Genomic DNA, 13,139 nt, shown 5'->3' with positions numbered 1-13,139 from the left:
AACAGAAATACTCCCGCTTATACATAATCATCTTTAGATTGTTTATAAGGAAGGTTTTTTTAAATGCATTTTTTTCATGCGTTATACAGCCGTTATCTATATCGGAAAACCTAAGCAGAGCGGAGAAAAATAGTATATGATTTTAAATCAGGTTTATCATCAATTTACATCAGTTTTACACATTCCTCATTTCAAGGAATGTATACACTTATCGGACTCTTTTACATAATTCCTCTTTACTATTTATATAAATAGTAAACAACGCGAGGATAAATAATAAGCACTTAACTTTATATACGTTTTATACTCTGCTTATATTAAAAAAAAATACTCCCGCTTATACATCATCATATTTAATTTGTTTATAAGTATGTTTTTCTTTCAATTATTTTATTTTCAAGCGTATACTTACAACTGTTATTTAGCGGAAACTTGAAAAAAGAGGAGGAAAATAGTTTCTGACTTTAAATAAGATTTATCATCAATTTATATAAGTTTTACACATCCCTCATTTCAAGGAATGTATACACTCATCGGACTCTTTTACATAATTCCTCTTTACTATTTATATAAATGGTAAACAACGCGAGGATAAATAATAAGTACTTAACTTTATATACGTTTTATACTCTGCTTTTATTAAAAAAAAATTCTCCCGCTTATACATCATCATATTTAATTTGTTTATAAGTATGTTTTTTTTTAATTCCTTTATTTTCAAGCGTTATACTTTTAACCGTTATTTAGCGGAAACTTGACCAAAAGGGGGAAGAAAATAGTTTATGACTTTAAATAAGATTTATCATCAATTTATATAAGTTTTAAAAATCCCTCATTTCAAGGAATGTATAAACTTATCTGACTCTTTTACATAATTCCTCTCTACTATTTATATAAATTTTAAACAACGCGAGGATAAATAATAAGTACTTAACTTTATTTACATTTTATAACTCTGCTTATATAAAAAAAGCCTTCTGGTTATACATTAGAAATTTTAAATTGTTTTTAAACATTTTTCTTATTTTCTTTGCTTTAATTACGAAACATTTATACAACATTTATATAATGGAAACGATAGAAGTGGATTATTATATTTATATAACGGTTACAACTAATTTACATAACATTTATACAACATTTATATAATGGAAACGATAGAAGTGGATTATTATATTTATATAACGGTTACAACTAATTTACATAACAGTCTTATATCAGAAATGTAAAACAATCAGTCGAAATTCTTTCATTTATTTATATAAACTTTATATATGTTTTTTCACTTTTTGATTATAAATAAAAGGAATGAATTCCTGCTACATAAATTTTATATAACCGTCAATTTTTTTTTTAAGTAAATGCCCATTTATCTAACGGTTAGTTCCTCTTTATATATTTTTTAAAAAAGACAAAGTGAACTCTGCTACTAGGGTCCCCAAATACCTTTTTTACCATACCCTCCTTTTCCATTACCTTCTCTTGTCTGATCACTTCACTACCCATTTTTAACTTCAGTTTCTTTACTCTTATGTTCCCTTTTAACTCCTCTCCCAATCTGTCCACACTCTTACTCCGCTGTGGTAGATTGACCATTAGAGTACCTGATTCAGTCTCCACTTCACTATTTACACTATCAGACCATACTTTTTTCTTTTGCATTTCTCTGTAACTTCTTCCCCAATTTCCTGTATCCCCCAATACTTTGCTTTCCCCTTCACCTCTTTCCCCCATTGATATTTTACTGGCCATGCTTTAGCCTCCCTTTTAGGCCTAACACTTCTGTTCCAGAACTGCTAGATTCCCACACACTCACTCATACAATTCCCCTACAACTTGCTAAAACAAGAAGAGAATTATCAATTTTCAATACACAATTCACAATTCCACCACTTCACAAACTCACAAATTCACAAGTTAAAAAACTCGCGACTACACTCCCAACCTCCAAAACCGTGTTCCCTTGTCGGCAAGCTGAACTGAACTGTCGGCAAGCTGAACTGAACTGTGGCATGATGTGGCATCACACATCTCAACATAAAGACCGTGATGTCTGGTTATCTGAGAGCGAACTAACTTTTCAGAACTGGTGATCCAAGAATAGTGGAACTTTTCTTCCATTTCGTCAGAAATTAAGAGGAAATTTGTATGGTCTACAACTCGAAGGTCTTCTTTGGAATATGTATAAGCGAAACCCTTCTGACAAATATAAATTTAACCGTGATGCCTGGTTATCTGAGAGCGAACTAACTTTTCAGAACTGGTGATCCAAGAATAGTGGAACTTTTCTTCCATTTCGTAAGAAATTAAGAGGAAATTCGTATGGTCTACAACTGGAAGGTCTTCTTTGGAATATTTATAAGCGAAACCTTTCTGACAAATATAAATTTAACCGTGATGACTAGTTATTTGAGGGCAGACTAACTTTTCAGAATTGGTGATCCAACAATAGTGGAACTTTTCTTCCATTTCGTCAGAAATTAAGAGCAAATTTATATGGCTTACGAGTCGATTTTTGCGACCAAGAATTTTTCTTGGAGGTGAGAAAAAACGCTGGAATCACCATCACTTATACATTTCGTGTGGTGCAGCCCATGAACCCTTTCTCTTTCTACGAAAGATTGGACAATCATGTCATGCTCCATTCCTGCGGATGAGCCCTCCCAGTTCTTGTAGCATGTGTGTTTTGGCCAGGCTCATTTGTTGCGTCAAGCTACTGCACAGATGCAGCTGTATTTGTTTCTGACATTGAGGGACAGGAGCCTCCCAGTCGCCTTCCCAACAAAAACCGCACGGCCAGATTTTGCCGTATACTTGTGTCCATGACTTCGATGGGTCCATCCTGCGTCCATACAGACAGTTATAAATGGAACGCCATTAGAATCTTCATCGCTTCGTACAACAGTAAGGTCCTTCTCCGCTTCTCCGGCTCTTTTCATATCTTCATACAGTTTTTCAATCAAGCTCTGGAAAAAAGAAACCCAACACATTTATCCGTATCTTCTGAAGTCTCACAAAATTGATATTTTTCTTCAATTCCTTCTATTACTGAGGAACAACGATCTAAGTTATCTACAATAATATTTTCACTTTTATTTTCGAGAATTATCTTCAAAATAGCTAACTAGAAAAGTTCACATAGTGTTCCTCTTAGATTGTGATCGTCGTTGAGTTTTCGATTGTTTGATTTGGAAAGGAGAGAGGAAAAAGAAAGGGGGAAGGTGGCCGAACTGACTGAAGGTTTATGATGGTTAATGCACTTGACTTTTATTATTTGCCGCTCGTAACTCAAGACTTTCTCTTGGAGCTGGGAGAAAACGCTGGAATCACCATCACCTATAAATTTCTTGTGGCGCAGCCCATGAATCTTTTCGCTTTCTATGAATGATTGGACAATCATGTCAGACTCCATTCGTGAGGATGAACCTTCCCAATTCTCATAGCATGTATGTTCTGGCCAGGCTCGTTTGCTGCACTCAGCTACCGCACAGATGTAACAGTATGGACAGGAGCTTTCCAGTCGCCTTCCCAACAGCAACCGCACTCGGATAAGCGCTTTTTCACGTTTTTAAGCAGATGATTAAAGCATTCGACTTTTATTATTTGCCGTCCGTAACTCAAGACTTTCTCTAGGAGGTGGGAAAAAACGCTGGAATCACCAATACCTATGCATTTCTTGTGGCGCAGCCCATGAACCCTTTCCCTTTCTACGAATGATCGGACAATCATGTCAGGGTCCATTCCTGAGGATGAGCCTTCCCAGTACTTAAAGCATATGTGTTCTGGCCAGGCTCGTTTGCTGCACTTATTGCCGGATCAAAATTATTGATTCGAAAGGCCAAACTCAGGGAATCAAAAACCCGTCCTCTGTAGATAACAATTGGTGCCTGCAGTTGATCCGAAATACGGGAATGTAACAAATGATGAATTTGCAGGATGTCTAATCTAGTGCTTTGCGGTGGAAGTGGTAAATTCACGCATACATTAGTTCATAATTAGAAATTATCTCTCTGATTCCTCTATTTTTCGTATTGCCATTTTTATAATGTCAGTCACTTTCTTCTTTATTTTTATGATTTTCGTTCAAACAATCAAAATAAAATATAACTTGCACCCCTGGACATTCAAATTTTACTCTACAATAGGCATACGTTTACAATGGAATAATAAGTGGATATTTTATTACACATCCTTCGGTGCAAAAAAAAAAAATCCAGCGAAGAGATAGATGCCCTAAGTCAAAGAAAATGTAAGCTTAAAGTAATTTTTTTTTTTTTTTTTTTTTTTGCTCCGTTAACTGAAAATAAACATTCCTGAAGACTAGGAAAAAATAATCATGCGTTTAAATAATCCCTCCATCGATATATCATTAAACTCGATAGAATACAGTTCATCCTACAGAATTGTATTGAAACTCTGTGAATCGTAAAGAGGAACAATCGAGTAGTTATCATAAAATGCATCGTCTTTGGAACGCTGCGTGATCATAGCCGCAATTTCTGCCAGAGACGGGGCCGCTGCTTGATCACTTTCCTCATCGTCAGAATTGCTTGGTGCAGTGCGACGATCGTCCGGCAGAGCCCCGATATCACTCAGCTAATCTGAGAGGTCAAGATATTTTCCTGGACTCTCGGCACGCTGGCTGTCACGTCATAAGTTCCTTTAATTAAAGTCAACGCACTCCCTTACGGTTGTTTCATCTGTCTTCTTAACTAGAGTACCTATATTAAGAGAGTATGGCCACTGGGTCCCATGGAGAGGCTTAGGACCCAAAAATGGCGGTGCTTTGTTTTGGTTTTTGAGGATGGGAGGGGGGTCATTGCCAACTTTTGACGGTTATCACCAACCGCACTTGCTGCCAACCTTACTACATCTAAGATCATTTTTCTCAAAAATTGCACACGATTAGCCTTAAAAATATGTAAAAAAGTCGCAATAGTGCATTTGGGTAAAGTTCTCGTTACGATAAGCAAAGACACCCTTGTAGCAACGGATCGTGAAAAACTTGTAAAAAAAAATTGAAAACATTGTGAAATGAAGATGCGCAACATATACAGAACTCGTAAAGAACTCGTAAAAAAAAGTTCCCAGTTGACGAATTGGGAATCATTTCACGAGTTTTTTACGTAAAAAGCTTATGAAAAATAAGTGAGAAACTCATGTTAGATAATAGTGCTGCCACTGAAAATTATTTTTTACGGGTTACTTATCCAAAAGTTTTTTACGTAAAAAACTCGTGAAATGATTCCAAATTCGTCAACGATATTTTTTGGCGAGTTTTTTACGAGTTCTTTATGTGTTGAGCCCGTATCAGACAATCAAAGTAGACCTCTCAAAGTGGCGTCACGTGACCCCCGCAGATCATATGCCTGACAAAATTATCTTTGAGGGATCTCGATCTGAGTGTCACATGATCCCACGTGCCACTTTGAGAGCTCTGATTGTATGATACGGGCTTTGCGCATCTTCACTTCACAAGGTTTTGAATACAAATCTACTTGTAAAATAGAGGTTTCTTTACATAGGAGCTTACAAAAGAAAATTTGTTTTCGTTTCAATTTTAAACATGGAAACTTGTGAAATAAGCCCCGATTTCTTATCGGCGCTTATTTTCCAACAGGTTTTCTTTCTTCCTTCAATATTCTATTATTTTTGTTTCATTACTAATTGAATACATAAAAACGTGTCTTGTATAAGAACGGTTGAAATGAATGCAAAGGAATACAATAATATGACATAAACTGACAAAAATAACTATATTGAAATAAGAACATGAACATATTAAACAAACAAAGAAACAAAAAAGAAAAGAAATTTGAAAATGAAAATTTTCAAATTTTTTTTTTTCTTTGAATTCTTTTTTTTTTGAAATGAATTTTTGAATTTTGAGAATTTGTTTTGCAAACAAATGGACAGTCAGATTTACATAAAGGATGGAGTGTGAACTCTACTCTTCTTTTAAAGTATGATTCTGATATATTTGACATAGTGATGGAAAAAAGAATTGAATGAGAGAATAAAGTCTTCATCAAAAAGCTCATATTGATTATAGTTGCTTCATTTAATCTTGCCCTTATTTTAATTTTAATAAGAAAACATCTTTCGCAGCCTCTATATTGTTAGAATGTGATTTGCTAACGTTTATTTACAAACGAAAAATAAAGTAACGAGAATGAACTAGACAGAATGAGCTAGAAAAAATGAGGCAGGAACAATTAAACATAAAAAATAACAAATGACATAAAGAAAACAGAAATTGAAAAACACATATGATGTCATTTGGAAGGGGCCACTTCTTGACCCTCTTTAGAATAAAGTATTGATCACCAAGAAATATAGTAACAGGATAAAAATAATTCTTGACATAACAAAGAAAAAATCAATTGATTAAAGAAGGCAGGAAACAAACAAATGAACTAGATAATATACCTAATAACTAGAAAAAATTAAGAACCAAAATACTTGGACAGAGAGATCGCCTTACAAGGGGAACTTACGGACCTACCGCCTCCGATTGGGCTGAATTTTTTTTACAGACTCTATGGATCAATTCTAGAGGTCAATTTGAGCCGTTTTCCCGAATGCGCAATAGGAAGGGCGTAAAAAATTCCTAAAAGTTGCGTTTTCGGCGTATGATTTGGTCGTGCGGCGCGTGGCAACACTGAAGCAGTCTCTTCTACCGCTTTAGCGGCCTGAAGGTTTCAGCGGAGTTCGGAGCCCTACTGCACAGGTGCTGGCTCCATGATTGTGAGGTCCCCGGTTCCATCCCCAGGTTAGTTGTTTAGTTTTTATTTTCCGCATGATCACGCAAAATTTTATTTTTAATTCTTCATCCGCATTTATAAATCAAGCAGTTCCGATCACTATCCCCCCCTTATTTTACGTTTATTTTCCCCCGATATTTATTCACATTGACCACCAATAATCGTATGAAACTTCATTGACATAAATTGATGGATTAAAAAGCAAAGGGCCAAAATAATGTGTTTCTTGGCGGCACTTGCATGCACATGGGTTTGCTCTTCGATTTACTTACACATTAAATATTTTTCCAGGAAAATATTGGGAGATAATGGAGTAACAAATAAGGTTTTCTTTTGCTTTTTAATTCATTAATTTATGTCAATGAAGTTTCATACCGTTATTGGCGGTCAATGTGAGTAAATAGGAGGGGGGGGATGTACGTAAAGTAAGGGGGGGGGGGATAGTGATCGGAACTGCTAGATTTATAAATGCTGATGAAGAATTAAAAATAAAATGTTACGTGATCATGCGGAAAATAAAAAGTAAACAACTAACCCGGGGATGGAACCCGGGACCTCACAATCATGGAGCCAGCACCTGTGCAGTAGGGCTCCGAATTCCGCTGAAACCTTCAGGCCGCTAAAGCGGTAGAAGAGACTGCTTCAGTGTTGCCACCCGCCGCACGACCAAATCACACGCCGAAAACACAACTTTTGGGAATTTTTTACGCCCTTCCTATTGCGCATTCAGGAAAACGGCTCAAATTGACCTCTAGAATTGGTCCATAGAATCTGTAAAAAAAAATCCAGCCCAATCGGAGGCGGCAGGTCCGTAAGTTCCTCTTGTTAATTGAAAATCTCAGAGATCAATCAACTTTATTATCACGAATAGTTTTTAAACTAAGAAAAAAAAGTGTATGAATATAAAAAAATAAAAAAATAACTTGATTCAAGTACCTTAGGTCCATGAATCACAAAGTCAAAATATAAATACTATAATATCCACTGTCTCAACAAAACTGAGTTCTTGTTAGTAACTTTAGGGATTTTCCAAAACAGGCTGCTCTGTCAAAGTAGATTCCGAATCAACTATGCTTCGGGTTTCTGATGTTGACCCGCTTTTGGAACGGGATCTGCTATGTCTCCCTGATTTCTTCTTTGAAGGATATTTCTTACCCTTATTGCTATGATGTCTTCTTTTTCGGCTTGATGGTAAAGTAGAGGAAGAAGAGCTAGACGATTCACGAGAGAATGCAGTTGACGGGGAGCCCGAGCTGCTCGAGCGGGCCCTTCTTGATTTAGATTTCCTGAAATGAAAATAATATCATATTTTTAGGAAGGAAAGTATAAAATGAAACCAATTTTAATGAGGGGAAATTAAGAAAAAATGGAGAATATTGTGTTTCTATTGCTGGTTAAATTTAAATAAATTATTGAAGGGAAAAGGGTAAGTGTTTAGCAGATCCTTTTAGATCTTACTGGTTTCCACAGTTCTTAAGAAATTAGGAAACTTATTGTCCAACAACCTTTGAACATGAGAAAAAAAAAGAGAAAATTTAATTTATGAAGAAATTTACTGGGACGATTTCTTCGATTTCTTCTCATTTTTCCTCGAAATCTGCGAGAAGGACTGACTGACAGATGTGGACACACTGGAGCACATTTTCTTCTGATTTGAAGCTCCAAACCAATCAGCACTGGCCATTGTTCTACCCTCGGTCAGTCTGTAGATGTTTAACAGGCAGGCGAAATTTGACGTGGATGGACTTTTTAAATCTTCCGACTCATGATCTGATACTGATAGTTTCTCTGTAATTTTCAAAATAAAAGAGAAAATTTAATTAATAATAAATAACAAGATACAAGTTTACTCTCTAACATTGATGAGAAGATAGCATCTTCGTCTTCATCTTCTTTTTCACGAACTTTCACTGAAATCGATGTTCCAGAGGGAAAAGAGAATTATACAGGGCGGCCGCAATATTGGATTTTGATATGTTGAAAATCTGACTAAAAATTTATTATTCCTGTTAAAAAATACACGCTGATACGGAATTTCACAAAAATCAATCTAAGAAAAGCCAAAGCAGCATATTAAGCGACAGCTGCCATCTTGAATTTAAACGTTTTGGCAATCTCTCCAAAAATTCAACTTCTCTGTCAAAAGATACACTCGGAGACGCTATTGTTTACTTGGCAAAAATTGTCTACTTGGTAAAGAGCTTCGGAAGTCTGCAACTTTTTCAAACCACTGTTGCACTGAAATGACGCGTTTCTGGATAATTTTGTGGAGTGTTTCCAGGCCCTGATTTTTGGCTGTCTTTCACGTGGTGTACCGGTTTTTCCGAACATCATATACCAAGAAAGCTATTGCAATTTCATTGATTTGAATGGATTCAAGAGAGAAAATGTAATTGATGGTCGGTGCGGTGTGTGACTGGCGCTAAGCGATTGTGCTGAGAAGATGGCGGCCTTTATTTAGCTCCGCGGATACTCAGAAAACGTTTAACAACACTTCCGCTGAGCTCAGCCACTCAGCGGATAACTTAGCGGTTGCACTTCTGACTTTAACAACGTGTCTTGTAAGAGGAACAATGTATGCACAAGAAGTTTTCCAGTATCAACAGATACCAGAGCAGATTAGCAGAAATGGAAGTTCCTTTTTGCTCTCTGCGTTACATGTTAGGTTAACAACAATTACTGTGAGAGACGGAAATGTTGATTGATTAAAGTGAAATGATAGATGATCCAGATTGCAGGACTTGAGGTCTGATCACTACTACTACAGAAAATCAGAACGGCTCTGATAGACAGAATCACAAAGTAAAGCAGACAGAGCCCCAGATCTAAAAAAAAACAAGAGACTTTATGTTTCCACTGCATGGACTAACAGATGGTAACAGTTTCCTCGATATACATCCTAAGATAGTGAACGCTTTATTAGGAAGTTAGTGCTCTCGATGGAATGGTCTCCAGAGCCGGTCATGAGCAATCGGAGCCATCATGCAGCCGATTCTTGAAGTGCTGAAAACTGACAGTCTCTACAATTGGGACATTTAGTACACTAATAGCTAATTGAGGATCGGCGAATGAGGCAACAAGTGTCTCTTCTGATGCTCTTTGCTCTAATCAACAACTGAATCATTGCCCTCCACAAGTGCCTCACGAGGACAAGTGAAGGACATTTGTGACTAGAATGGATCAAAATACTTACATTTAACAGCAAAGAAGATCAGGTTCTGCATTTTCACGACGCCCGAAAAAGTGAAAAACCACAGACCACATAACAAGCGAAATAACCAGAGAAAACATCCATACCTCGAAAAAACGACGCTAACTAGCTTGCAGGTTTCAACATGTTCCGACCGGAGACAATGGTTTAAGCGCGAAACTGCCGCGTTACAGAGAAAAGTTTTAAGTGTATTTTAAGATGAGCCTCAAGACACATCAAAATATACGTTAATCACGGCTCATACAGATATGCACTTACTACTCTCTTCAATTCTTCATTTCGCGGCGCGGCAGCAACAAGTCTGGTCCTCTGCCGTTTCCTTTCGTTCCGCGTTGCCGAGTTCCGTCTCGTACCTGGTTCTGAATCTGATTCCGACATGGACACGGAACGCGGGATCGGAATTATTATTATTTACATTCCAGTAATTCCAGTCCAGTTTCGTAGTTGCCAATACCATAGAATAAGGCTACGCCTAATAGCTTTATTATTCTATGCCAATACCTCTAAACTCTTACTCTAAACCAAGTGTCTTGAAGTTTAAGTAATTACCATTATGATGTACTGTATAATCTATTATCAGCTTCAGTGAACCTCGTTGTATGGCGGGGAGTCAAGTGTATAAGTGTGAAGCATTTGGAAAAGCCATCGAAACAGCGTTACAGTAAGTTCTCTGAGTCCCAGTTTCAAAATTCAAATTTACTTTCGACTTCCAAATGCTATTCATGACAAAACCCATGATTTCACTAAAGCACTCACTGTATCCACCTAAGTATCACAGTGTCCTGAGTTTCCAAGCCCCTCACTAACTACCGTTTTGCGACTACCAATCGATTGAATTGAGGTCTAGAGGAGATGTTATTGCATTACATTGCATTCAATCCATATGTATGTAAATGCCTATTGGTATGAAGTATTATAATTGAGATGTTGCATGTGTGAGGAATTTGCGATTTGACTGTTGATTCTTTTGTATAAGTTCGCGAGAAACATGATAGTGCCACTGGTTTTCTCTGAAATCAACTCCCAAGCTCAAAAAAAGCTCTCAAGTTGAGGTTAAAATGGAAGGGATATCCCACCCTACCCTGAGAGTTCACGTCTACATGAAGATGAACTCTCCATGCAAAGGGTCAGTTGGGGTAATTCCGGACGATTTTGACGGTTGTAACCTAATTTTTACTTTGACCCTTGGTTTGGACCAGTTAAACTGAATGAATTCAACATTTTTTTGGATCTGCCAGCTCCTTATATTGTTGAAAGCTAGTTAATATAGTATTTGTCGAAAAAAAGTTTTTCAAAAATTTTTGGTGAATTTTTTTGTAGCGTCCGGAATTACCCCGTTGCAAACGGAATTACCCCACCGACGGTGGGGTAATTCCGGAGGCGTATCTAAGTCCACGGCTATGTCTCTTTAATGAAATTATGCACACATACATATTGGATGTTCTTTAAGTAGACTGCAAAGTATTAGCGCTGAATCTCTCTTTCCGGAATTACCCCAACTCGTAATTTGGGGTAATTCCGGATGCTTATAAAATTCAGTTCTTTTCCATTAATGTATTACAAAGTTCACTTTTTTTTTATAATTTCAATTTCTGATTATTAGAAGCCCTTCTTTAATTAATAAAGTTGTTGAAAAAGAAAAGGCAGGTACAGGATCTTTCATTTCCCTTTTTATCTCGTCAAGAAACTTTCTCAGTAGGTAAGCCTTTGTCCTTAATTTTTTTCAGTAAAAACCATGAAAACTCAGAAACAATTTTTTTTTTATTTGTTTTATATGTGCATATATTTCTCTTTATATATTTTTAAGGAGGAAGGTATGATGTAGGTAAGTAGCTAAAACAAAATACAATAAGAAAATTAATGTTTATTATTTCAAAAAAATTTATCTAAAAAATAGTACGTAACGTAAAGTTTTAAGTATAGGAACAAGTGTTCTTTTAAAAATACTAGGTAACTAAATAGAACCACTATTGCCAAAAAATAAAGCGAAGCATCTAGGTAACACCTGATAGCACTCATTAATTGAACTCTTAAACTCCCAGACTGATTGTGAGAAAGAGGCAGGTAGGCACAAAGTTAGGCTTAGGAACTTTAGGTAATGGCGAATGAAAAGTAGAAAAGAAATAAAAATGAAATGTAGAATGAAAAGAAAATATTTCTAATAACCTACAAAATTATGATATCAATAGGGAACTCAGTGCTAAAAGTGCAGTAGCCTCTACGGATAACAGGTTTTGGAAGAATTTTTTTAACATCTATTTTTTGAATAAGACTGATGTCTTCAACATGAGGGAATACAAAAGATTTTTTATTTTTCCGTAAGAAAGATACATTCAAATCATCATCTTGTTTCTCAGAAACTTGGCCAACATAATACACAAACGTTTCTTTTTGGACTTGTTTCTTAAAACGAACCAGGATAAAGTCCCCAATTTCCGCCTTTGAACCAGATTCTGAATCAGCATAATTTTCCATCAACAGCAATTCTAAGTTGTCATCTTCCTTCTCATTGTCATTGAAGCTTTCACCATCTGATAAATCAGAATTTTCTGGTAAATCAGCATCTTCTTCCCCGTCATCCTCTTCGGATTCATTTTTATCTTTGGCAGGTCTCTTTTTAGTATTCTTCGTTGGTTTCTTTTTCTTTTTTGCTGCATTTTCTGGTAAATCTGCATCTTCTTCTCCGTTCTCCTCTTTGGTTTCATTTTTATCTTTGGTAGATCCCGTTTTAGTTTTCTTCTTGGGTTTCTTATTTTTTTTGGCCTCTTCAGCTTCTTCAAGACGCTTCAATACTTCATCTGTGGTCAAGACCTCGCCATATTTTAGGTGCTTTAGTCGAGCAACTTGCTCGGGGGTTTTAGCTTTGTACTGAGTTAATTCTGTCCTTTTAGGCACGCATTTAATTTTATGGGTAAAAATATCAACTAAGCTGGTTGGTTTCTCTGGCGTATTGCCATGAATTCTAGTTGACAAATCTAGGACGGTCTCATAAGATACATTATTCTCAGTTATCGCTGAATCTATTGGTCCGATAAAGGCGGCTTGAGAAGAAATAGGACTATGAACTTGTGATGAAAAAGGATTAAGATCAGATACTTCATTCGCAATTGGGTTATTGACTGAGGGAGAGATCCCGGAACTAGAGCCAGTCTCTAGGCGCGGTG

At 36.4% G+C, this 13,139-nt stretch overlaps 2 protein-coding genes across 2 annotated transcripts in view; one reads left to right on the top strand and one right to left on the bottom strand.

The window, feature by feature from the left end:
* Positions 1-13,139, top strand: part of LOC109032451 (alpha-ketoglutarate-dependent dioxygenase alkB homolog 7, mitochondrial) — an 85,125-nt gene that overhangs the window by 63,791 nt on the left and 8,195 nt on the right. The gene's annotated exons all lie outside the window — the stretch shown is intronic.
* LOC140224033 (uncharacterized) lies at positions 7,225-10,540 on the bottom strand. The gene is made up of 3 exons (XM_072297002.1): positions 9,958-10,540; positions 8,321-8,552; positions 7,225-8,050 (listed from the first exon to the last, which is right to left on the bottom strand). The coding sequence occupies exons 2-3, from the start codon at positions 8,446-8,448 to the stop codon at positions 7,783-7,785; spliced, it is 396 nt and encodes a 131-aa protein (XP_072153103.1). The 5' UTR covers positions 8,449-8,552; positions 9,958-10,540; the 3' UTR covers positions 7,225-7,782.

The sequence above is a fragment of the Bemisia tabaci genome, chromosome 2 (assembly GCF_918797505.1).
Source record: "Bemisia tabaci chromosome 2, PGI_BMITA_v3".
Lineage (NCBI taxonomy): Eukaryota > Metazoa > Arthropoda > Insecta > Hemiptera > Aleyrodidae > Bemisia > Bemisia tabaci.
This window is presented reverse-complemented; position numbering and strand designations above follow the sequence as displayed.

Coding starts and splice junctions, on each gene's coding strand:
- LOC140224033 (XM_072297002.1), bottom strand. CDS start 8,448: ATGGCCAGTGCTGATTGGTTTGGAGCTTCAAATCAGAAGAAAATGTGC. Junction 8,051..8,320: donor AAATCGAAGAAATCGTCCCA/GTAAATTTCTTC, acceptor TTTTCATTTCAG/GAAATCTAAATCAAGAAGGG.